Source organism: Balaenoptera acutorostrata, chromosome 5, assembly GCF_949987535.1.
Source record: "Balaenoptera acutorostrata chromosome 5, mBalAcu1.1, whole genome shotgun sequence".
NCBI lineage: Eukaryota > Metazoa > Chordata > Mammalia > Artiodactyla > Balaenopteridae > Balaenoptera > Balaenoptera acutorostrata.
In genome coordinates, this window is record NC_080068.1 from 106,129,730 (window position 1) to 106,155,771 (window position 26,042).

General features: G+C 46.3%; 1 protein-coding gene and 1 long non-coding RNA gene across 3 annotated transcripts in view; both read right to left on the reverse strand.

Moving 5' to 3' along the window:
- Nucleotides 1-4,696: 4,696 nt before the first annotated feature.
- LOC114238959 (uncharacterized) lies at nucleotides 4,697-6,369 on the reverse strand. Of its 2 annotated transcripts, none has more exons than XR_009008433.1 (3): nucleotides 5,688-6,369; nucleotides 5,126-5,211; nucleotides 4,697-5,010 (listed from the first exon to the last, which is right to left on the reverse strand). It is a non-coding gene; the product is annotated as an uncharacterized LOC114238959 (long non-coding RNA). The 2 variants fall into 2 exon arrangements; XR_003624185.2 differs by having other exon boundaries at nucleotides 5,122-5,211.
- A 12,721-nt stretch (nucleotides 6,370-19,090) lies between these two features.
- OTOP1 (otopetrin 1) overlaps nucleotides 19,091-26,042 on the reverse strand; it is a 67,057-nt gene continuing 60,105 nt past the window's right edge. Inside the window, exon 6 of the mRNA XM_007190956.3 lies at nucleotides 19,091-20,623. Coding sequence (XP_007191018.1) covers nucleotides 20,453-20,623 — 171 coding nt within the window. The 3' untranslated portion in view covers nucleotides 19,091-20,452. The remainder of the gene's footprint in view (nucleotides 20,624-26,042) is intronic.

Sequence of the window (26,042 nt, forward strand, 5' to 3'; positions counted from 1 at the left end):
GGGAAAGCCTATTCCCCACCCCCAATCCTTACACGGCTTTTCCATTGGGGAATAATTTTGGATGAACCCAGCAGGTTAGGAAGAGGAAGGGAGCTCCAGCCAGGTGCCTTCTCCCTGCAGGGTGCATTCAGTCTTTCTCTTTACAGGGATGGATTCCTATCTCATGCTTAACAGATGAGGAACCTGAGGCTTGAATAAGTGGCCCAAAGCCCAAATTCTTAGAAAAGAACGGTGGGGAGACACTGGAGAGGGAGGGCGGTGTTCCTGGATCTTACCTCCCTCCCAGCTGACAGCTGCACTTCTGAGTCCCTGGGTCTCTCTGCGGGTGTTAAGCTCAGCGGAAGGCAGCTGGCGAGAGGAGCTCGCAGCTCCTCCTGCCGCTGGAGGAGGCGGCAGCATGCTGCTCGGGCTCATCTAAGACCCCCTGACCTGTACACCCACCCTGTGTTGGGGTCTAGAAACGGGGGCTGGACTCTCAACTCCTCCCTAGTCTCTCTCTGCACTCTGACCCACCTGCCCCATTCGCCCTGAGCCCCACCTGTACCCTGGTCCCACAGCTGCAAGTGAAGCAGCTTCTCAGACCCAGCCTGCTCAGCCCTACATAGCCTCTCCCACCGCAAACCATCTCCCCCTTCAGTGCTTTATGCTGCCAGAGATGACAAGACCACCTGTCCAGGTGTCTATGCCTAAAACGGGGGAGTCACACTTACACCTGTCTCTCCCCACCTCCTAGGAGCTGGACCACCCCTCTCTCCACGGATGTCCCTGTCCAGGACTTTTCCTTCTCCAAGCTGTTTTATGGTGACGCTACCCTAGCCTCCAGGTTCTGTCCACCCTCCACTCAGTGGCAGGCAGAGTGATCTTTCTCAAATATAACTATGATCATGCCTCTCCCCAGATGAAAGACTGTGATCCTTGATCCTGAGGCAAGCGCGGTCTTTTAAGTCTTTTAATCATTGTGCTCTTGCTCAGTGCCCCAACTTCTACTGCTGCTCCTCTATATGCAGCCTGGATTCAAACCACTATCAACACACACACACAAATTGTAATTTCCCTAATGAGTCATATGGTAATTCTTCACCCTGAAATGACCTCCCTCCCATTTTGTCCTCCTGGGGAACACCAACACATGATGTTAGCAAAGAACTTGGGTTTTAGAGATAGGGGTTTGAATTTCAGTTTCTTATTCACTTATTCAGCAAATATTTATTGAGCACCTATTACATCCCAGATGCTGTTTTGTTTGCTGGGAATACAAGGGTATATAAATATATACATATTGCCCTTTCCCTCCACAAGGTTATAGTCTAGTGTTGGAGAGAGCCTTTAATCCAAGAACCACCCAGAGAAATGTACCATTACAACTGTGACAAGTACTATGAAGGAAAAGTACACAGCCTTATGAAAGTGTACAATAGGTTGGTTTGACCAAGACAAAATGTCTAGAGAAGACTTCCCTGGGGAAGTCTCTCTTTGGGTTGAAATCACAGTTAAGAAGGCAAAAGAGAAGATACGAGAAGGAAAGCATGGCAGGCAGGAGCAGGTATTTACTAGCTGTGGGATCTTGGGCAAGTTATTTGATCTCTCTGAGCCTCAGTTTCCTCATCTTCAAAATGGGTTGATCATAGTAGTTTAAAAGATAAATGTGATAATACCAAAATCATTCCTGTATGAGTGACTCTGAGCCTCCCCTTTTCCTCTGGCTGTACCGGGGCAGTTCCTTGCCCTAGGCTGCTCTCCAAGGAGATTTCTGCCCTGAGTTTTGTGAAAGAGAGTCAGAAAGTGGATGCATTATTGGACCTGAGAGGCTGGAGGAAGAAGGAATGGTCCCAGAGGAAGAGATTATGTTTGTCTTCATAATAAAGAGCAGAAGGAGAAAAGTGGGAAGAAGGATTGAAAGCTCAAGGTGGGGTTTCCCAGGGAAGTTTGATGTGAATGAGGTGAGGGAACTGGGGTCTGTAGGGAAGTGGATAGTAAGGGACAGGGAAGTTTAGAGGATTACCTGTTGCCTTCACAGAACTTAAGAAATGCAAGAAAAGTTTGAGTTAAGAAATTATCTTCTTGAACATAACACTGCTTGGAGACTGAAACACACGGATCATGGCTTTATATGTTGTATGGAGCACTTACCAATGTTCGTACCTTTCCCTCCTTTTAGATCTGACTTAAACTGCACCCCTCCAGGAAGCCTTCCTGGCTCCTCTGGACTGAGTCGGTATCCTGAGCTCCAGTGGAGCCCTGGGTTGGCTCATAAGGCAGCAGTTGTGACACTATATTGTCACCATTCATTTACATGGCTATCTGACCCTCTAGCCTCTGAACTTCTTAAATCAACAAACTGCATCTTATTTGTGTCTGACTTCCCCAAACCAACACAATGAGTGGGTGCTTGACAAATCTTTGTTGGTGGAGGAATAATAAAAGGGGGGGCTCGCATAGCACAGGGAGATCAGCTCAGTGCTTTGTGACCACCTAGAGGGGTGGGATGGGGAGGGTGGGAGGGAGGGAGATGCAAGAGGGAAGAGATATGGGAACATATGTATATGTATAACTGATTCACTTTGTTATAAAGCAGAAACTAACACACCATTGTAAAGCAATTATACTTCAATAAAGATGTTTAAAAAAAGGGGTGGGGGGGGCTCTGTGCCCAACACTCTGACACTAATGGACAATTCAATCAGCAAAGGTACACACGAGCTCACCACACAGTTTTGCATTGGTTTTTCAGATAGTTCTGACTCCCTGAATTTCATCCATTCATTCATCCAGCAAGCATTTATTAAGGACTTACTACATGGGAGATGGAGGGGAGGCTGTATGGGGTATACAAGTCATAGCCAGGGTAGGTTTGTATAGTGATTATTTAAAACTTCCAGCAAAAGGCAGTAAATTATATTGAGAAAGGGGCATCTTTTTCTAATTAACACAAAATTGTTGTTTGAGCCAGGCTCAAACGTAACTACATCCCAGGCTCTGCCCTAAGCTGGGGGATACAAGAAGAATCAAATATACATTCCTGTCCTCCTGGGGCTTACATTCCCGAAGAAGGAGGAGGTGGAGGAGGAGGAGGAAGGAGGGGAAGGGGAAAAGGAAGCGGAAAGAGAGAGAGTGTGTGAGAGAGAATGACACCTTTGAGCCTCTACCCTGGTCTTTGCAGTTACAAAAGCCTTTTGCTAACACATATCTGAGTTGAGTTTCAGTTGTCACCTACGACTGAAAAAGCCCTGCCCAGAGCAGGGAATAAACAAGGTTCAGTGGTGACCTGAGAACAGGGGAATGAACTGCCCGTTTGGGTGGGCAGCACGGAGAAGGGCAGCATGGAAGAGAGGACACTCAAGCTGGAGGGCGGAACGGAGTCCACCAGCATTCCTAGCAGAGGGAACAGCATGTGCAAAGGCTCAGAGGCATGAAGCTTCGTGTGTGAAAGGACAGATTTCAGAACTCCAAGACTCTTTCCTTTGTTATCCAAAATATCAGGTTTCTCATCATTTTGGGAAACTGACAGTTTTCTCTCTATCCATAAGACCTTGGGCAAGCAAAGTAAATTAATATGCTGCCAGGGTGCTACAGCCCTTGTCTCTTGCATCTTCACAGGGAGCAGTCTGCCTGGTAGGGATGATGGTTTTGTGTAGGCAGTGGCTGCTCTCTCTCACCCAAGCTCTTTCCCACATATTTCAAAAGAGCTGGTTAACAGCTGAAAACCAAGGAGTCTCTTGGGTCAGCCTCAGAACCCAGCCACGTCTGCACAGACTCTAACCAACTAAGCAGCTAATAAATTCCTTCTCTTATTTTATCCCAGCCAGAGCCCTGCCCTCAGAGGATGACAGCAAGTAAGTGATCCTCTCACACTTTTGGCTCCTGCAAAATTGTACTAAGAGGATTTTCTTAGAACATTTTAGCACAAAGGGGGTTTTCCTAATCTGGTTAGCAAATAGTCCTCTATTTAAACTCTTTGATCCTTCTTTTTCTGAAGATATATTTTAAATTGGATTCGCTTCGCTGAGACAAATGGCTAAATCAATGGGCCAACAGCCAGGATTTTGCTGCTGCTGCTGCTGCCGCCGCCTGTTGATGATATCAAAAGAGTCAACTCTGTTTTACACCAAGACGGGCTTAGTTCCTTGGCTATAGGGTACACCCAGGCTGTCAATGTACTCAGCTTGGCTCAGCGGAGCCCAGGCAGAAAGGTAGAGATGAAACATCAGCCTCCATCCCTGAGGCTGGAGAAGCCCCCTCAAGCACACATCCACTGATGGTGACCTGGAGTCCTCTTCAAACCCAAAGGCTGGTCCCCAGGCCCCCACCCCTCTCCCAACTCAGAAACACAGGAAGCTGAAAGCAGCCATTTCTGGCAGGAAAAAATAGCTATCCCAGAAGTTAGCATATTCATGTAGATAGAGGATGGAAGAGGGGTTTGCAAGTCAGACAGTCCCATGTTCAAATCCCTCTTCTCTGACTTACTAGCTGTGGGACCTTGAGCAAGTTACTTAACTTCTCTGAGCCTCAGTTTCCTCATCTTTAAAATGGTAGCACTAATACCTACTATGCAGAGATATTACCATTAAACAACATGCCGTACTTAGGAAATGGTAAGCCCCTGTATTAGTCAGGTTTTGTTACCATAATGCTGTGTAACAAACAGCCCCAGGATCTCAGTGGCTTAAAATAATGAACTTTTATTTGTCGCTAATGGTCTGTGGTCAGCTGGGGAAGCTTTGCCCCGAAATGTGGGTCAGGTTCAGTTTGCTCTTCCACTCTCTCATTCCCAGGCCACTGATATCCCTGGGGCTTGCCTTCTCAGGATGCAGGGTGGGAGCCAAGAGGGTTGCCCCAGCCATTCACATACTTGGAGCTTCTGGTTGGATGGAGCATATGTTAACTCAACTCATGCACCCAGGACCAAAGCAGGTCAGCGGGCGAGCAAGAGCTACGTCCTGTCCACAGGGAAGCCACAGCAATGTGAGGAGGCCAGGAACAATTGTGAGCAAATAATATCAGCCACACGGTCTGCAATAAAGGAAACCACTATAGTTTCATTGTCCTCAAATGGCTCCAACAGCCAACCCCTTCTACCTGTCCCCTCTGCTACCCCCAGTTCAGGTCCTCATCGCTTCATACCTACATGGTTGCCAGAGCCTCCCAACAGGTCCATGTGTCTTGGTGTCTTCTCTCCCCTCCATCTCATGCTCTACCATCGAGATGATCCTCCTAAAACACAGATGAGATGTCTTTCATCAGCTTAAACACACCCCACGATGCCTTGTGACCCACATTATTAATTATTCACCCAACTAACAAAGTTAATCTGTTAATTCCAAACTTCTTAGCACAGACCTTCCCACCTGGTTATCAGCCTCATCACTTGCCTCCCAAGCCTTTCCCAGTAGACCCCACCTTCTACCCACCTCAAATTGTTCCCTCTTCTCCTGGCATGCCTAGTTCTTTCAGGTCTTCTGCCCTTGCCCTGGCTCTCTCCTCTGCCTGAGATGTCCCCACCCTTTTCTGAGTGGGAGCGAACTCCCATTCACGTTTCAAACCCAGTGCCAATGGACCATCCAGATGGTTCTTCCTCAAGACCCCAGGGAGGTAACCATTCAGTGTCGGCGCAGCGCACAGCACCTACCCCTGCTACAGTTCGCAAGCCCACTGTCATGTGATGGTCTGTTCACTTACTGTTTACTTACCTTTCTCCCCCTGCTGTGAACCACCTGAGGTGAAGTCATCTCAGCCTCTTGGAGTCAGCTTGGCTACGAGGAACTGAGTTGACATTTGTTGCATGAATGAACATACTGTGGTTAGAAGGGGTAAGGGCGCACCAACTACCTGTGTGTTCTCTGTGCTGCCCAGACTCCCTTGGACTTCTGGCAAATGGCAATGTGAGCAAAAGTGATGCAGACTTCCTTCCTGGAAGTATCTTAAGAACGGGCATGACTCCTCGGCCTTCTCTTCAGCAATGACCTCGTGAGGGGACGTCAGGGCTGCAAAGATGGAATCTCCCAGGATCCACTAATCTGCATCAGACTCTCCATGAGTGACACATATGCTTCTTTCTCCAGGTGACACTAGTTAGCATGACTAATACACAGACGAGTAAGTGCTGCTCCATTTCTCATGGCTTCAGACTAAATGTTGCTCAGTACCCACAGGGTACCCAGAGTTTGGTTTATAAATACCAGCCTTCACCAGAAGGACTCAGAGTGTCTCAGAGAAATGGTTGATGCCAGAGCTGGGCAGAGAAGGTACCACGCAAGCCTGGGACATCTTGTGGTGCCAGAAAACAAGAGAGTGCTCAAAGAATGATGGAGACATGTGAAAAGGGCACAGCAACCAAGTTAAAGGGGCTCCCACTTGCTAAACCTGGGACAATGTGAGCATCAGACTTGATAATAATAATGGATTATAACCTATTGAATAAAATGAAAATCCATGAATCCATAGTGATAAGAATAAAAAGGAAGGAAGGAAGAAAAGAGGGAGAGAGGGAAGAAGGAAGGAAGGAAGGAGGAAGGAAGGAAGGGAGGGAGGGAGAAGGGGAGGAAGATAGGGAGGAAGATAGGGAGGAAGGATGGGAGGGAGGGAGGGAGGGGGAAGGAGGCTTCCTTACGGTAGAATGACAATTAATAAACATCAAAGGTGGAGAACAGTATGGAGGTTCCTTAAAAAACTAAAAATAGAACTACCATACGACCCAGCAATCCCACTACTGGGCATATACTCCGAGAAAACCATAATTCAAAAAGAGTCATGTACCACAGTGTTTATTGCAGCTCTATTTACAATAGCCAGGACATGGAAGCAACCTAAGTGTCCATCGACAGATGAATGGATAAAGAAGATGTGGCACATATATACAATGGAATATTACTCGGCCATAAAAGGAAACGAAATTGAGTTATTTGTAGTGAGATGGGTGGACCTAGAGTCTGTCATACAGAGTGAAGTAAGTCAGAAAGAGAAAAACAAATACCATATGCTAACACATATATATGGAATCTAAAAAAAAAAAAAAAAGTTCTGAAGAACCTAGGGGCAGGACAGGAAAAAAGACTCAGACATAGAGAATGGACTTGAGGACACAGGGAGGGAGATGGGTAAGCTGGGACGAAGTGAGAGAGTGGCATGGACATATATACACTACCAAATGTAAAATAGATAGCTAGTGGGAAGCAGCCGCATAGCACAGGGAGATCAGCTCGGTGCTTTGTCTCCACCTAGAGGGGAGGGATAGGGAGGGTGGGAGGGAGACACAAGAGGGAGGAGATATGGGGATGTAGGTATATGTATAGCTGATTCACTTTGTTATAAAGCAGAAACTAATACACCATTGTGAAGGAATTATACTCCAATAAAGATGTTAAAAAAGAAAGAAAGAAAAGAAAAGAAAATTTAAAAAAAAAACAAGCCATGGCTAAGAAAAAATAAAATAAAATAAATAAACATCAAAGGAATAAGAGAATTAAAAAATCGCATCTTGTGAATGGATAAAGAAGATATGGTACCTATATACAATGGAATGCTACTCAGCCATAAAACAGAATAAAATAATGCCACTTGCAGCAACATGGATGCAACAGATCATCATACTAAGTGAAGTAAGTCAGACAGAGAAAGACAAATATCATATGATATCACTTATATGTGGAATCTAAAATATGACACAAATGAACTTATCTACGAAACAGAAATAGGCTCACAGACATAGAGAACAAACTTGTGGTTGCCAAGGGGGAGTGGAGGGGAGGGAGGGATGGACTGGGAGTTTGAGGTTAGTAGATGCAAACTATTACACATAGAATGGATAAACAAGATCCTGCTCTACAGCACAGGAAACTATATGCAATCTCCTGGGATAAACCATAATGGAAAAGAATATGAAAAAGAATGTATATATGTGTATAACTGAGTCACTTTACTGTACAGCAGAAATTAACACAATATTGTAAATCAACTATACTTCAATAAAAAATTTAAAAATTTAAAAAAGATGAAAAGAAAATCACATCTTATAACCATAATAGTAATAATTGATTTAGACAAGAATCATCACTAAGTAAAAGTTTGGAGAGGAACAGGATATTTGCATGGTCTCAAAGCACCTCCACTCATATTATTTATTAATTACAAAGAGAAAAAATGGTAACTTCACTGTAGAGAAACCTTAATGAGGTGAACAAAGTTAACACCCCCCGGAGTGGGACAAACAGACACCAAGTGGCCCTCGATGTGATGCACCAAGGACACAGCATCTTCATGTAGCATCCCTGTTCCCCGAGGAAACATCAGACAAACCCACACTGGGGACCTTGAACAACTGACCTGAACTCTTCAGAAGTATCAATGTCACCACAGACAAAGAAGGGCCAAGGGACTGTTCCAGATTAAAGAAGACCGTGGAAGCATGCCAGGGATCGGGGGAGACCCTTTAAAAGATGTTATTGCGACAGTTGGCAAAATGGTCATGTGGACACTACATCAGACAATCATTGACAAGTAGACCATTGACAATCAACAATTATTGACAATTAAGACAGTTGTATGGCAGCAACCTTAAATTTCCTGAATTTGATCATTGGACCGCCCTTGTTCTTAGAGAATACCTGCTGAAATGTTTAAGGGAAAAGGAGCCAGATGCCTAAACTAAACTTCACATGCTCCAGGAGAGGATCCATAACAGATCACATCAGATCAGGCCATATAGGCAGTAGAGACATGATCAAGAACAACTGGTGAATCTGGGTAAAGGGTAGATGAAAGTTCTTTGTCTTACTACTCTTCTGTAAGCTTGAAATGATTTCAAAATAAAAAAAAATTTATGGAAGCAACCTAAACGTCCATCAACAGATGAATGGATAAAGAAGATGTGGTACATATACACAATGGAATATTACTCAGCCATAAAAAAGAATGAAATTATGCCATTTGTAGCAACATGGAGGGACCTAGAGATTATCATACTAAGTGAAGTAAATCAGACAGAGAAAGACAAATATCATATGATATTGCTTATATGTGGAATCTAAAAAAAAAATGATACAAATGAACTTATTTACAAAACAGAAATAGACCCACATATAAAACAAACTTATTACCAAAGGGGAAAGGGGGTGGGGGAGGGATAAATTGGGAATTGGGGTTTAACAGATACACACTACTATATATAAAATTGATAAACAACAAGGACCTACTGTATAGCACAAGGAACTGTATTCGATATTTTATAATAACCTATAATGGAAAAGAATCCGAAAAAGAATATATATATGTATGTATGTATGTATAACTGAATCACTTTGCTGTATACCTGAAACACTGAAAATCTACTATACTTCAATTAAATGTTTAATTAATTAATTGTTTTAAAAAGAAATTTTAAATAAATATATTGATTAAGGGTGCTATCAGCTGTGCATAACAGAAAGCCTGACTATTCGTGGTTTATGCACTAAAGACATGCATAACAGGAAATTCAGAGGGAGCCGGCAAGGGCTGGTGCAAAAGCTCAGTGATACAACTGAGGACCCAGAATCTTTTCATCTTTTCATCCAAACGCTCCACCTTCTCAATGCTGTGGCTTTGTGCCCTTGAGTGTCATGGTCACAGGATGGCTGTTACAGCTTTAGGCATCATCACCAAGTTCAAACTCCAGGAGAAAAATGGGGGGAGACTATGTCAGGGGGACTTTTCTTGATGTGTCTCTCACCTGTCACCAGTGAAGAAAATCTTCTTAGAAGGACCTTATGTCTCCTTAGCCAGAAGGGAACCACGTGGCCACCCCTAGCTACAAGGCAGACTGCAAAATGTTTCCAGTATCAGGGAAAAGGGAACAAACTGCCCATGCTTGGCTTCAACAGACCGTGAGTCATCACCTGAGACTGGGCACTTTGCGTCCCCAACCAAAGTCAGGGTTTTCTTAGCAAGCAAAGGAATCGTTCTGGGAAAGCAATTAGCAGTGTGTGTCATCACTGATATTTGCTAAATACCTCCTTGGTCGACATTGTACTGAACATCAGAGATGAATTAAAGAGATGAAGACTCAGTCCCCATCCCTGGAGCTCACAGTCTGTAATTCCCCCATCACAGCCCTCCATCTGGAGTGTGGAAGCCCCTTCACAGTTCAATTAGGAAGTGGTACCAAGAAAAGGTGACCTCACAAAGTTTATCTGAGTTTTTCCAATAGGAAATAAATAAATAACTTTTTAACCTTCTTAGCCAAATATCAAACAAATACATGTTTTCTTACTGAGTTTTCCATAGTATTGAAACTATCTTCCAGTTCCCCATTTTTGTCTTACAAGATCTTTAAGCATTCATTCATTTATTTTTTTCATTAGACAATGATTATAGAGCTCCTCCTCTCCTGGGACTGAGGACACAGTCCTCAGGAAAAAAAAAACATACATTGTCTCTCCCTCTTGAGGCTTACAGTTAAGTAGTTTTAAAAAAAGGACCACTATTCAAACAATCTGACTCATAATTGTATGATTAAAAGGTACAATAGACACAGTGAAGGAAAGCTTCACTGTGTTGCAAAAGTTCATAGGGACACCAGACCTGGTCTAGGGGTGAGTGAAGACTTCCCTGAGAAACCATTGTTTGGATGGAGATCTGAAAGATGAGTAGGAATTAACTAACTGAAAGGAAGAGGAAGCAGCAAGTGCAAAGGTCCTGGGGCAAGAGGGAACATAACACATTAAAAAAACTAAAGAAGCTGGTCAGTGTGATGGAGCACAGAGGAAAAGTGAAGCACAAGGAAAGTGATATGAGATCAGGCTGGAGAGGTGGTCAAGAAAGACCATGCAGGACCCGGGGCCAAGGTAAGTTTCTCTGTCTCAGCAGTGAGGGGAGGCCACCGGAGGATGTTGGGCAGGGGAGGGATAGGAGCATCTTGGCCTTTCTCAAACACCACTCCAGCCATAGCATGAAGGACAGACTGGTAGAGGCAAGGGATGCACTGGAGAAATGAGTGAGGAAGCTACTTTGGAAGACCAAGATGGAGATGATGGTGGCTTGGAGTAGGTGGTGGGGTTGGAAGTGGAGAGAAGTGGATGGAACCAAGGTATTTGGGGGTAGAAGTGACAGGTGTGGCCACTGATTGGAAATGAGGCATAAAGGCAGTGTAAAGACAGCCCTTGTATGTCTGACTTGAATAACAGACAGAGGCTGGCACAATCTGTGGGGATGGAAAATATGAAGGGAGAAGTGGCCAGAGGAGTGGGATATCTTGAGTTTGGTGTCGGACACATTCAGTATAAAGTGCCTTTGAGACATCCAAGTATGCTGCTGGAAATAACCAGCCTGCAGTTGAGAGGTCAGGCTTAAAATGCAAATTTCAGAGCCAACAGTATCTGTACAGTAGGCAAGCCCTTGGCCATGAACTAGACCACCAAGAAGAGCAGTGAGAAGCCAAGAGGACCCAGTATAGCCCCCCAGAAATTCCAACACCAAATGGCCAAGAAGAGGGCCATAAGCCTGCAAACAGCTCTGAGAAGGGAGGCCAGAGAAATAGAACCAGCCCGGAGGGAGTGTGTCACTGAAGCCAAGACCCGATTCATGCTGTTCACCCGCTCCATCTGCAGACGGGGAAACCAAGACACAGACGGCTTGGTAGTGCCCTGGACCATCCCGCTTTTTCCGGCGTAAAGGGAAAAAGCATTTCCTATGCATGCTATAACAAACTGCCACAAACTTTGTGGCTTAAAACATAAATTTATTATCTTACCGTTCTGGACATCAAAAGATCAAAATGAGTCTTACTGGACTGAAATGAAGGCGTTGGCAGAGCCATCAACAGAGGCCTGAAGGAGACTCCCATCCCTGCCTCTTCCAGCTTCTGGTGGCTGCTCGCACTCCTTGGCTTGTGGCCACATCACGTCAATCTGTGTAATCACATTGCCTCCTCCTCTTCCATAGTCAAATCTTCCTTTTCTAAGGACATTTGTGATTACATGGAGGGCCTGCCCTGATACTCCAGGAGAATCTCCCACCTTAATATCCTTGACTTAATCATATCTGCAAAATCCCTTTTGCCTTCTAAGGTGACCTATTCACAGGTTCCAGGGATTAGGACATGTGGACATCTTTAGGGGGCATTGTCTTTCCTCCTGCGGGCTCTCTGGGCCATGTAGAGGACCAGCGATCTGAGAATTCTCGGAGCAGCACTTGTCGTATGCAAAGAGAGACATCTGGTCCACACTCGGCAGCATCCCTGGAGGCAGAGACCTGAAATTGTCCGTGTAGCCGTAATAAGAGCTTGCTGCCCGCCAGGCTCTATGGTTCCAGCTTTACATGCATCATCTCAGTTCATGCCTTCAGTGACCCTTTAAGGTGTGTCAGGCTATCCCCACTGTCTTATAGAGGAGAAAACCAAGGCTCAGTGAGCGGACGGTAACTTGCAGCAGAGACCTGAACCTGGACTCAAAGCCTGTCCATCTCCCCAAACCACACTTCTGCCACGGAAGTACCATTCGTCAGGGACACATTAAGGGGCAGCCCCGGCTCTCTGTGCACCTGGGAGGGTAGAATCAGGGCCCTTTCCTGGAAGGCCCCACCCCTAACTCTTGCTGGGATCTTGTCCTTTCTTCAGGGTCCAGCATAGCACTCAAGGAACACCCGGATTCTAACATCAAGGACAGAGCCCTCACCTGTTTCTGCAGTTCACCTGTGACCACAGTGCTGGCCATGGTCTTAAACACCGTCATGCCATCATATCACCTTTAAATTGTAGGAGAAATTGCACTTTCGGGGACGGTGCTCAGTCCAGGAAGGTGATCTGCCCTGTTCCTCCTTTGGCTACTCTTTGGCTCTGTGACCTGGTGGACACAGCTGTGGAGCTCAGTCCTGCCGTGAGCAGGCCACGCCATCCCCTGCCAGGCAGGGTGGGTGAAGGGCTGACCGCGGCCGGAGTGGAGCATGGAGGGGAAGCAGGAGCACCTTTCATTCCCTGGATCACATCCCTGGAAAAGGTGAAACCGTTTTTGTTAAGGTCATGTGCTCCCAGGACAGTTGTTAGGACTACGAGAAGATATTGGAGGAAACAGTGGGAAGCATGAGGTGGACATGGAGAAAAGGACATATCAGCGGGTGGGCTTTTTGTGCTAATCCCCCAGCACCAACCAGCACTGCAGCACCTCCCCACTCTCAGGCTTACCCCTCCATGCTAGAGCCCAGGGGCACTTCTGAGCTGAGACTGACTTCAGAGAATACTAGTTAGGGTGGGTCAGCTGCAAGTAACAAAATACCCAATGCACAGCAGGCATCAGCAAACTCCCAGGGTCAGATCCAGCCCACTGCCTGTTTGGGTCAATAAAGTTTTATTGGCACAGCCCCGTCCATTCATTGATGAATCACCTGTGGGTGCTTTCATGCTACAGGGGCAGAGGTAAGTAGTTGCAACAGAGAGCTTATGGTCCACCAAACCTAAAATATTTTCTACCTGGCCCTCTACAGAAAATGTTTGTCCACCGTTTGCTTAAACAACAATAACGTTTACCTCCCATAAGAAGGAGTTCAGAGGACGACAGTTCCAGGATCAGACAGGGGCTCAGCAGTGTATTCAAGGACTCAGCCTCCTTCCATCTCCTTCCTCTGCATATTGGGCTCTTATTCTTGGGCTGCTTGCTTCCTGGTCACAAACTGGCTGCCACAGCTCCAGGCTTGACTTCCTTCCACAACCACATTTAGGCAGGAAAAAAGGCAAACCTCCTCCTCGTCTCTTCCCTATTAGGGATCCAAATCCTTCCAGGGCTATCCTGCAGAGCCCTCTTACCTCTCATGGTCAAGACCAGGGGTCAGCAAACGTTTTCTGTAAAGGACCAGATAGTAAATATGGTAGGTTCTTATGGGCCATAAGAACCTTATGGTCTGTGCAGCATATTCTTTTTTGAATGTGGCTTTTTTAAAAACAACCTTTCAAAAATGTAAAAACCATTCTTAGCTCACAGGCATAGGTTACCCCCACTTGGTCTAGAGCTATTCACATGCCCACCTCCATACCGTCCATACCGATGCCCAGCGAAGGGGAGGAGGGTGTCACTATGCTTGGCTTAGACCAATCACCCAAGACGGGTGTTCTAGAAACATCTGCAAGACATGTAGGCAGCCCTTGCGGCTGTCAGTGTGTCGGGGAGACGGTCAGATCACTTCCTGTCCCGGCGGGAAGAAGCGATTGGCCGCTGGTTCCTCCCTACGGAGGAGAACAGACCCCACCTACAGACCTCCGTAGAACTGGGTGCCCCTGCTTAGCTCCTGATGCAGAGCAGGAAGAGGGGAGCACATTCTAATGCACGGTCTTGTCTGGACTCTTTATTAAGCACCAGGCTTAAAGCGCCCTCTTGTGCCTTAAAGGCGAACGAGGGTCCGCAGATGTGGACGAGAAGCGGGCAGAGAAGTTCTGCCAGGTCTGAAACAGGCCAATCACAAGCCTTCCCGGCGTCTCCCCAACGCCCTGCAATAGTCTGGGGTCGAGAGGGCAGCACATGTGGTCATGCAACCCACGTGGTGAGGCCCTGGGGGAGAAAGAGGCAAAGCCCCACCCTCCCAAGAGAAAAGGATAAGAAAACAAGTAAATAACTACGCAAGTAACGGTAAAGGGCGCCGAGGTGAAGCACAACAGAGGGTCTGTTTAGACGGATGATCAAGGAGGGGTGGGAAGCACTGCAAAAGTCCTGAGGAGCAGAAGAGCTTGGAATATTCAAGGACGTGCACTGGGAGGCGGCTGTGTCTGCAGCAGTGCAGGCGGGGTGGCCGGGGGAGGGGGAGGCCGGGGGAGGGCCTGGCTTGGGAAGAAGATGGAGCTGCAGGGGCCAGATCCTGAAGATCCCAGCAGACCACGGTTAGGAGTCTGTACATTCTTCTAAAAGCAACGGGAAGCTGTTGAAGGGTTTTTAGCAGGTGACTTGATTTGATTTACTTTCTTTAGACAATTAACATACCGTCATCACTGTGGTGTTTCCTATGTTATTAATGCGGCTGAAACACCACACGGGAACTACCATCCCTTTTGAGCATTAAAACACTACACTCATCATTCTCCTGTCTCCTCACCACGGTCCCCTCGGCTCTGCTTTTAGGACAAGCTAATGTCTCGGTCATTCCCCATCAGACCCCACGGAGTGCCCTCCCGTCAGCTGCCCTGACCAAGTTCCACCCCAGCCTCATAACACCCTGCATACACCCTGTTCCTCCAAACCTCCCCCAGGAAGTGGGAGGTGGTGAGGGCACGGGGAAGGAGCATCCTTGTTGAAACTAACTGGTTCTCAGCTTCCCTGTGAGAACTCAGAATTTTCCCAACCCTCCGCTGGGATGGTGACAGCCACATCCTGACACATCGCAGGAACCCAGAGCTATGGATAGAGTACAATCGGGGCATTTTTACCCTTAGGCTACTACCACAACATCTCCCCTCACTTTGGCCTGAAAGTGCAAGTGGACTCAGAAGGAAAGGCACCGGCGCCCCCTGCTGGTCATGCTCTTCCACAGCAACGCTCATAATCCCAGGGAAGAACCAGCTGTTTGCAGCAGTTTCCGCTCGCTCTTCACCCTGTGAAGCTAAGTGTAGCAATTTACAACTGGGAGAAAAGGGAGACGTTCTGTCCGTGGATGCATTGGCCTGTACACACATCCTCAAGCAATTGTTTGAATGATATTTTTACCGAATTGGCTTTCTTTTTAAGATGATATGTCTAATAGAGAGGAAAGGCAATGGGTTTTTAAAAGGCTCAGTGGTCCAGATGCTACAACTTCCTCGTGATGTAGGCGTGGTTAAAGGTTCCCCGCATTTTTTTTCACCGCACCGCGCAGCATGCGGGATCTCAGTTCCCCGAACGGGGATCGAACCCCGTGTCCTCTGCAGTGGAAGCACAGATTCTTAACCACTGGACTGCCAGGGAAGTTCCACCCCCCCCCCCCCCCCATTCTAATAGAGTAGTAACACTTATCCAGTGAGGTCAGCTGGGAGCTGAGACTTCATAGAGACAGACACGAGGAGCTTGGTGAATTTGAAGGATTACGCAGTAAGGCAGGCGAGAGTAGTAATTACTCCAGCTGGGCTTCATGACCTATGTTCCCTGTGGGGAGACAAAGGAGGCTAATCTGACCTCCAGGCAAGGACGACTAGGCAGATGCTGGTGCGGTTTAGTCCAGCAGTTCATAAAAGGTCTTGTGGAAGGGAAATCTTTTCTAAGGCACACCCAGGTGCCACGGGGCTAGTTGTGACCCTGGGTGTCCAGCTCCAAAGGTTTTGCCCTTCCATTCAGCCTCACCAAGAGCCATGGTACCCAAAAATCACGAGCTCAGATCCTGCCTTGACCAGGGTCAGGGATGAATGAGCTCAAGCTGCCAAATGCATAGGCTCTTCCCTGATCAGGTTGCCACAGGTGAGAACAGATGAGAAAGAGATTATCCTGGTAACTTGAGTGCCAAGGGCATCGGTCCCCACAGTAGAGAACCACATGGGAAAACAAATCCATGTCGGGTTTCCTGATGAGCACGGAATCATCCCTGGGGAGCGAGTCGGGTGATGTTTACAGCTAATGGCATTGAGTTACTCCACCTCCGGGATCTACCTGCCGAGGAGGCCACACAGCAGTAGCCTTGACACCCTCCTCCCAACAATGGTGGATGAATATTGCAAGTTCACCTTCTCTGATGACTCTGAGTTCATCTTCCTTATGTTGACTTTCTTTTCTCTTTCTTTCAAATGTTTTATTATGAAATATCTTGTGTATATCAAAAAAGCACAGAAGAAACTATAATGAATACTTTTATACCAATCACTTTGTCTAAGACATCAAACATTTCAGACACTGCATGCACTCAGCTGTTTGTCTCCACTCCAGTCCTGCCCCTGCCTCCCTCCCAGCCCACAGGTAACCACTACACTGAACTTGGGGTGCATCCTATCTTCATGTGTGTTTATAATTTTACTGTGTATGGATGTATCACCTAAATATCAGGAATTGTTTTGCCTGTTTTGAAACATTATATTAATGGTATCATACCAATTATACCTTCATGCTACTTCATTCTTAATTCAGCGTTGTCTTGAGGGATTACCCAGGTTGATACATGTTGTTCTGGCCCATTCATTTTTTTCACTCCTGTGAAAAAATATTCCATTGTAGGAATCGTCCATAATTTACCTATTTATACTCCTAACTGATGGACATTTAGGCTGTTTTCAGTTTTTCCCAATGACAAGCACTATTGCTGTAGACATTTCTGAACACATCTCCTATGTGTGATGAACACACCTCCTATGTGTGATGAACACATGTGAGTGAGGGTACCTCTGGGGCACACACCAAGTGGTATTGCTAGGTCTTAAGGAATATGCACCTTTAGCCCTAGTCAATATTGCCAATTGTTCTTCCATGTGGCTTTATCAATATACTCTCCTACCACCCGTGTATGTGAATTCCCTTTCTTTCACATCTTGCCAACCAACCCTTGCCAATCTGATGAATGGGAAATAGTATCTCATTGTTATTTTAATTTGTATTGCTCTTATTCTAGCCCTGAGATCTGGACACTTGTTAATTGCACACTCTGGTTCCTCTTCTGTGAATTGCATTGATATTAAGGTAATAAATTTTCCTTGGTGCCTAAACTGGTTGAGTCAGGATGCTTAACTACTTGTGGGTCGAAGCTGCCTGGCTGGAATAGCCACCCCTGAGGCTGTGGGCTCTTCTTGTTTAGGGACATCTTTAAGATCACTCCTCAAAAGCCCTGAGCCCAGCAAGGCTATGCTGACTTTTCTGAGCTCTGATGGTGCCCCATGCCCACCCCAAAACCACCACGCCTGGACCAGTTGTTCCCAGCATTACTGTGATTCCCTATATCTCTTTGGCAGGGCCTAAAACCCACAGGCTGAGGCCCTAGGGCTGTACTGATGTGCTTAGAACAGGGGGAAATTAATAATGACCAAAATGGGATCTTTTGGAGAAACTGGCATTCACATGTAGTCATCTCACACAGTGTCGTTTACCAATGTGCACAAAGACTCAGCAGAAGATGCTTGCCATGGTGTCATTTATAATACCAAACAAACAAACAAGCAAGCCACTTAAATGTCTCTAAATGTCCAACATCAGGGTTTCACTACATCAGGAATGGTACCTCCCTCCAAGGAATGTACTTTGAAGCCACGCAAAGTCACATTGCAGAAGAGAACACAATGTCGAGGAATGTCCTTCAGGAGTCTTAACTTGAGGTGCGTGGACTCCTGAGATGCTTCTGGAAGGGAGTTGGCATCACCTGAGATGCTTATTTAAGCATCCAGGACCCCACTGTAGACCAACGGAAGCTGACCTTCTAGCTGGGAAGGCAGGAATCCTAACAGGCTCCCTAAATGATTCTAATGCATTCAGAAGTGTGAGAATCAATGTCGGGGGACCCTAAAATAGTTACAAAGCGTGCTGATGTATTAAGATTTAAAAAGCAAGTTACATGCAAATACAATATATATAAAAGCAATCCCATTTGTGCCTGTGTAAGTGTGTATGTGTCTGTGTGTGTACTAATAGGTACCAAAAATTAACAGCAGTAACCTCTAGATTGCAATTTCTCAACCTAGGCACTGTTAACATTTGGAGCAGAATAATTCTTTGGAGCACAATAATTTGTGGTGGAAACAGTCCCGTCCTGTGTACTGGAGGATGTTTAGCAGCTTCCCTGGCCTCTACCCATTAGATGCCAGTAACGCCCCCTAGCGGTAACAAAAATGTCTCCAGACGTTGCCGAAAGTCCCCTGGAAGACAAGATCACCCACGGTTGAGAACCACTGCCCTAGATGGAAGGTATGATAGATAATGTTTTACTTTGCTTTTAGTCTATCTGCCCATTTCCTACTTTTTCCAAAAATGAATATCAAGTATTTCAGTTATGTAAAAATTTTGGTGTTTCTTAATGTCCCTCTGTCTGTGCTGTCAATAATAATAATAATTATTATTATTATTTTATATATATATATATATATATATATATACACACTGAGATGAAAAGATGTTCACATTAGTACTTACAGTAAGTTAACTAATTTTATTATGATTTTAAAAGAATTAAGAAAAAGCATATACAAAGCGATCCCAAATGTCAATATTCCTTCAGAGGCTTTAAACTTTATAACCTTTGGATATGGCATCCTGATTTTAAGGATATATCTTAAGAAGCAATTCTAAATATAAAAAATGTTTTACATATATGGTGGATTTTTGCAGAGTCACTGATTAAAAACAAAAAGTTATAAACACTCTAAAACCAACAATAGGAAGCAAAGTTAATTACGGTACTCAAAAGAATATAATATAGTATGAAAATGATATTTACAAAGAGTTTATAACAATGTGGGTGGGAAGGTTTGTGCCATATTGTTGAGGGGAAAATGCATACAAAATTGAATATGTTGCATCATCACTGGCAAGTATAACAAAACAACAATGAAAAGAATCCTGTGTGTCCAACACGGTTAAAAGAAACACATCAAGATGTTTAAAAAATGACTGTCAAGATCCTTATCTTTAATTTTGTATCTAAAAAATGACTGTCAAGATCCTTATCTTTAATTTTGTATCTAAAAAATGACTGTCAAGATCCTTATCTTTAATTTTGTATCTATATAAGATGGCCAGTGTTCACGAAGCTTATTGTGATAATCATTTCATGATGTAAGCCAAATCATTAATGTACACCTTAAACTTATACAGTGCTATATGTCAATTACATCTCAATTAAACTGGAAGAAAAAGATGATTGTCAATTAAACAATGGCATCTTAGGGGATTTTTCTCTCTCTTCTGAAATGTCCTAATTTTCTAAAATAAGCATATATATGTTTATAGTGAAAGATACTAAAAATGTATTAAAAAAAACTTTACAAATGAAAATATGCCAAAATTTCAGGTGAGAAATATGTCTTTATATTGATCTATACACAAATTTCCATCCAGACGATAAAAATAACTTTGTTCAAAAAAATGAAATGTATTCAGAATGTACAATATAAACTAAATGTGATTTTAGCTACATTCATCAGCTCTGGGAAAGAAAAAATTTAAAGGTGATTAGACTATGCAGATGGTCAGGAAAAGGTTATATATAGTAACATGATAACAGAAAATATTTTAATGAAAAACAAACTGGATATATTTTTTTCCAACCTGAAATCACATTATTCTAAAACAGAGGATCTCATTTCGAAGGAGATCAAATAATTTAGGTTCGATTAGAATTAACTAACCAAGGGCAGACTTCAGCCATCTCAGATTTTGATCTAACTTGTTTACACTCATCCAGGGTGATGGGCAATTCCAGCTCATGGGAAAAACAATTATCGCAGACAAAAGGCGGCCCTTCTCACATTTGTAAGGCAGTATTTGCCCGACCTCAACATTCCCAGGTGGCTTCAATGAATTCTCTTGTTAGCGCTCTCCTCAGTCTTTGATGTGGACACAGATTATATCTTACAATAGACCTCAAAGAGGGAGGCAGCTGCGTGCATTCGGTAGAAAATAGAAAAAGGCATGGCCAGGTTGACCACTATTATCCAGGGTTCAAAGCCAAAGACAATTTCCTCCAATCCGTTGTCGTACTCGGGGCGGCAGCCAAAGGCGGGAGGGATCCAGAGCTGGAAGAGAAGAGGAGGTGGTCCTAGCAGCCGCCCGGGGGTCCCCCACAAACCCAGGCGCTGACCTGGACTCAGGGAGACCGAGTCACACCTGTCACAGGAATAAGCAGCCCCTGCATGTTTCCCATCTCTATGGAGCGCGTCAGTCCACTGAGCCCCGATCCTGCACGAATGCTCTTCACACCTACCTGGTTCTCTCCATCCCCACAGCCCTCACCTTGGTCTGGTCCTCCGTCTCCCCCTCCCCGGACTGCTGCAATGCCTCCCATGATCCCCTCCACTCCAGTGGGCTCCTTCGATTCCCCTCCTCCAGCCCATCACGTGGCTTCAGAGTGATCTTTACAAAGCGCACATCTGACCTTGTCACTCCTCTGCTGACCACTCACCAGGGCTCCAAATGCCTTCAGGAGACAGTCAAAATTCCCTCAGTGATCGGGAACACGTCCACGTCTCCACATCCCTCATCACGCCCTTCACTCTGGCCCTCCCAGGCTGTGCACAGCTCCCAAATGTGCCTTTCCCCAGCCTTCAGGGTTTTGCTCCTGCCTCTTCCTCTATCAGGGACTCCCTGTCTTCCTTCTTCTGCTAAGTCCTACCTTCTTCCAAGTCCTGAGACACCTCCCCTTCCAGGAAGCCCTCCTTGATCTAACCAGTCAGGCAGGAACTCCCTGTGTGTTCCCATAGCCCCCAGTGTTTTCCTACAGTGGTGCTCCCTGTTTCCCACACCCGTCTTTACATTTCACCATTGGTGCTTGGGGGTCCCAGCCACGTGGGTCTGGGCTGGTGAGTTCTGTGGTCCTTTTTATGGCTTGTCCTTGGCTTAGAGAGGCAGCCCAGGCCCTGCCCACATCCCCCTGATCAGGAGGAGAAGCACATGCCATGGAACCAGCCCTGGGTTCCTGCCACTTACAGACTACAATTTAACATCTCCAAGCCACAGTTTCCTCACCTATAAGATGGGAATACTAACACCTGTCTCAGAGGGCTCAGATGAGAATAAAATGGCAACTAAGTCTGCAAAACATAAAGCAATAACCTATTATTTTTGTTGCTCATGGAACCTACACAGTGGTTCCCCCTTCTCAGCCTCCCTGTCCCAGCTCCTCCTCCTCTACCTCCCCTTAAATTGTTGGGCTCCTAGACCTGCTTCCCTCTCACACTGACATTTCTACAACTTTCTCCACCCCTACACTGTGGCAGGCAGCCTCTCGGGTGACTCCCAGTGGTCCCACCTCCTGGGAATCTTGTGGAGCCCTGTCCCCTTGAGTTGGACTGAATCTAGTGACTCTCTTCTAACCAACAGAATATGACACAAGTCATGGGATGTCACTTCTGAGATTAGGTTACAAAAGGACTCTGGAGTCCATCTTGCTCACCCCCTCTTGCAAGAGAAGAAGCTGGCTGCCATGTGAGCCAGCCTATGGAGAGGCCACATGGCCAGGAACTGAGGGGGATCTCAGGCCCGCAGCCAGCAAGGAAATCAAACCCTCAGCCCAGCAGCCCACCAGGAACCGAATCCTTCCAACAGCCACATAAGTGAGTTTAGAAACAGACCCCCTTCCCCTCCAAAATCAAGCCATGAAATGACTGCAGCCCCAGTGGGCAGTTTGGCCACAGCCTGCAAGGGACCCTGAGAAGAGCCACCCAGCTAAGTCACACTCAGATTCCTGACCCAGAGAAACTGTGAAATAAGAAATGTCTGGGGCTTCCCTGGTGGCGCAGTGGTTGAGAGTCTGCCTGCCAATGCAGGGGACGCGGGTTCAAGCCCTGGTCTAGGAAGATCCCACATGCCGCGGAGCAACTGGGCCCGTGAACCACAACTACTGAGCCTGCGCATCTGGAGCCTGTGCTCCGCAACAAGAGAGGCCGTGATAGTGAGAGGCCCGCGCACCGCGATGAAGAGTGGCCCCCGCTTGCCGCAACTAGAGAAAGCCCTTGCACAGAAACAAAGACCCAACACAGCTAAAAATAAATAAATAAATAAATAATAATAAATAAATAAATAATAATAAATAAATAAATAAAAAATAAAGGAATTCCTTTTTTTAAAAAAAAAAGAAATGTCTGTTGTTTTAAGTTGCCAAGTTTAGGGGTCATTTCTTACGCAGCAATGGGTAACTGATACACGTGGCTTTCATTAACATCTCCATATAGAACACTCGTGGCCTTATATTTCTAGCCCACTGTGTTCTCTGTGTTCTGGGTCCTTAAGGGTCATCCTCCCACGCCAGCTGGTTCTTCCCGCCCTCCTTAGCTGGTTCCTCCTCCTTTGCTCAGTCTCTTAATATTGGCTGGTCCCAGGGCTCATTCATTCCTGGGTCCTCTTCTCTACCCTATACCCATGACCTCTGATGATCTCACCCAGTCCTGGTTGTAAATACCAGCTATGGGCCTACGACTTCCCAATCTAAATCACCAGCCTGGTCTACCCTTGAGAATTGCAGGCTCGTATATCCCACTGGCTACTTGGTTGTCTAAAATGCATCTCAAACTCAACATTACATTCCCATTTCTCCCCGTCTCCTCAGCAACATCTTCCTCCCAGAGGCTCAATCAAAATTTCAGGCATCATCCTCATCTTCTCATTCATTCTCACAACAATCCACCTGCCACCCAATCCATCAATTCTCAATCCACCCGTTTCTCTCCACTCCACCAGCCAGGCCACCACCCCCATCTCTCACCTGGACCATTGCAGTGGCTCCCTGCTTAAGCTCTCAGCCTATAGTCTATTCACCACTCATCACCAGATTAATTATTTATGTAAGATGGTGTCCCTTTCCTGGTTAAACACCCAAGGGCTTCACAGCACATTTAAAATAAAATCTACCTGCTACACGGGATGGCAGAGCCCTCTGTTAGATGATCCCTTACCACCCTCCAACCCAGCTCCCCAGATTGTCCCCCACCCACCCACCCCAGTCACATGCCCTTCCTCCTCTTCTCAAAGGAGGCAAGCTCCTCCCATCCAGGGTTTTGCACTGGGTACTTCCTCTGCCTGGAGCATCCATGGCTCCTTCTGCCATCCAGCTCTGGTCTCTAATCCCACCGCCTGAGAAAGCCCTTCCCACCAACTTGGCCATGTGATCTACCATGGCCATCCAAGCACCAGCTCACGCACCATCCTTTCTTACTTCCCTGCAGGGCACACATCACTATAGGCATTTCTCCTGTTTGATTTTTTGTTGCTAGTCCTGGCATCTGGTTTATAAGCCCCATAGGAGGAAGACCAGAGCTCTGGGGCATGTTGCACCCTCATCACTCACAGCACTGCTGGCCCTCAGTGGGCACACAGAGGATATATTGTCAGGAAGGGAGGGAAAATGAGAAGAAAAGGAAGAGACCTTCAAGATGGCAGAAGAGTAAGACGTGGAGATCACCTTCCTCCCCATAAATACATCAAAAACACATCTGCATGTGGAACAACTTCTACAGAACACCTACTGAATGCTGACAGAAGACCTCAGACTTCCCAAAAGGCAAGAAAATCCCCACATACTGGGGTAGGGCAAAAGAAAAAAGAAAAAACAGAGACAAAAGAATAGGGACAGGACCTGCACCTCTGGGAGGAAGCTGTTAAGGAGGAAATGTTTCCACACACTAGGAAGACCCTTCACTGGTAGGGATGGGGGGTGGGCGGGGGGGAAGCTTTGGAGCCACGGAGGAGAGCACAGCAACAGGGGTGCGGAGGGCAAAGCGAAGAGATCCCTGGACAGAGGATCGGTGCCGACCAGCACTCACCAGCCGGAGAGGCTTGTCTGCTCACCCGCTGGGGCAGGTGGGGGCTGGGAGCTGAGGCTGGGGCTTTGGAGGTCGGATCCCAGAGAGAGGACTGGGGTTGGCTGTGTGAACACAGCCTGAAGGGGGCTAGTGCGCCACAGCTAGCCAAGAGGGAGTCCAGGAAAAAGTCTGGAGCTGCCGGAGAGGCAAGAGACCATTGTTTCAGGGTGCACGAGGAGAGGGGATTCCTCCCCTGTCTGCCCACAGGGGGCAGAGCGCCGCCTAAATGAGCTCCAGATACGGGCGCAATCCGCGGCTAACAGCTCATACACCAGAGACAGGCATGAATCACTAACGCTGCTGCTGCTGCCACCAAGAATCCTGTGTGCAAGCACAGGTCACTACCCATACCCACCCTGGGAGCCTGTGCAGCCTGCCACTGCCCGGGTCCCGTGATCCAGGGACAAGTTCCCCGGGAGAACACACAGCACACCTCAGGCTGTTGTAACGTCATGCCAGCCTCTGCTGCCTCAGGCTCGCCCCGCATTCCAATTATGACTACCATACCCCTGCCTCTCCCCGGCCTGAGTAAGAGCCCCCTAATCAGCTGCTGCTTTAACCCCCTCCTGTCTGGGCGGGTAACAGACTCCTAAGGGCAGCCTACACGCAGAGGCAGGGCCTAAACCAAAGCTGAACCCCAGGAGCTGTGCTAATAAAGAAGAGAAAGGAAAATTTCTCCATGCAGCCTCAGAGCAGCAGATTAAATCCCCACAATCAACTTGATAAACCCTGCATCTGAAGAATACCTGAATAGACAACGAATGTTCCCAAAATTGAGGCAGTGGACTTTGGGAGCAACTGTAGACTTGGAGTTTGCTTTCTGCATCTAATTTGTTTTTGGTTTTATGTTTATCTTAGTTTAGTATTTAGTGCTTATTATCATTGGTGGATTTGTTTATTGGTTTGGTTGTTCTCTTCCTTTTTTAAAAAATATATATATATTTTTCCTTTTTCTCTTTTTGTGAGTGTGTATGTGTATGCTTCTTTGTGTGATTTTGTCTGTATAGGTTTGATTTTACCATTTGTCCTAGGGATCTGTCTGTTCATGTTTTGTTTGTTTTTGTTTTTGTTTTTTTTCTCTCTTCCTTTTCTTCTGAGCCATGTGGCTGGCAGGGTCTTGCTGCTCCGGCCAGGTGTTGGGCCTGAGCCTCCGAGGTGGGAGGACCAAGTCCAGGACATTGGACCACCAGAAACCTCCCAGCCCCATGTAATATCAATCAGCAAGAGCTCTCCCAGAAAACTTCATCTCAACACTAAGACCCAGCTCCACCCAACGGCCAGCAAATTCCAGTGCTGGACACCCCATGCCAAACAACTAGCAAGACAGGAACACAACCCCACCTTTTAGGCAGAGAGGCTGCCTAAAGTCATACTAAGTTTACAGACACTCCAAAACACACCACTGGACATGGCCCTGCCCACCAGAAGCACAAGATACAGCCCCACCCACCAGAACACAGGCACCAGTCCCCCCCACCAGGAAGCCTACACAGCCACTGAACCAACCTCACCCATTGGGGGAAGACACCAAAAATAATGCGAACTATGGACTTGCAGCCTGCGAAAAGGAGACCCCAAACACAGTAAGTTAAACAAAATGAGAAAACAGAGAAATATGCAGCATGAAGGAGCAAGGTAA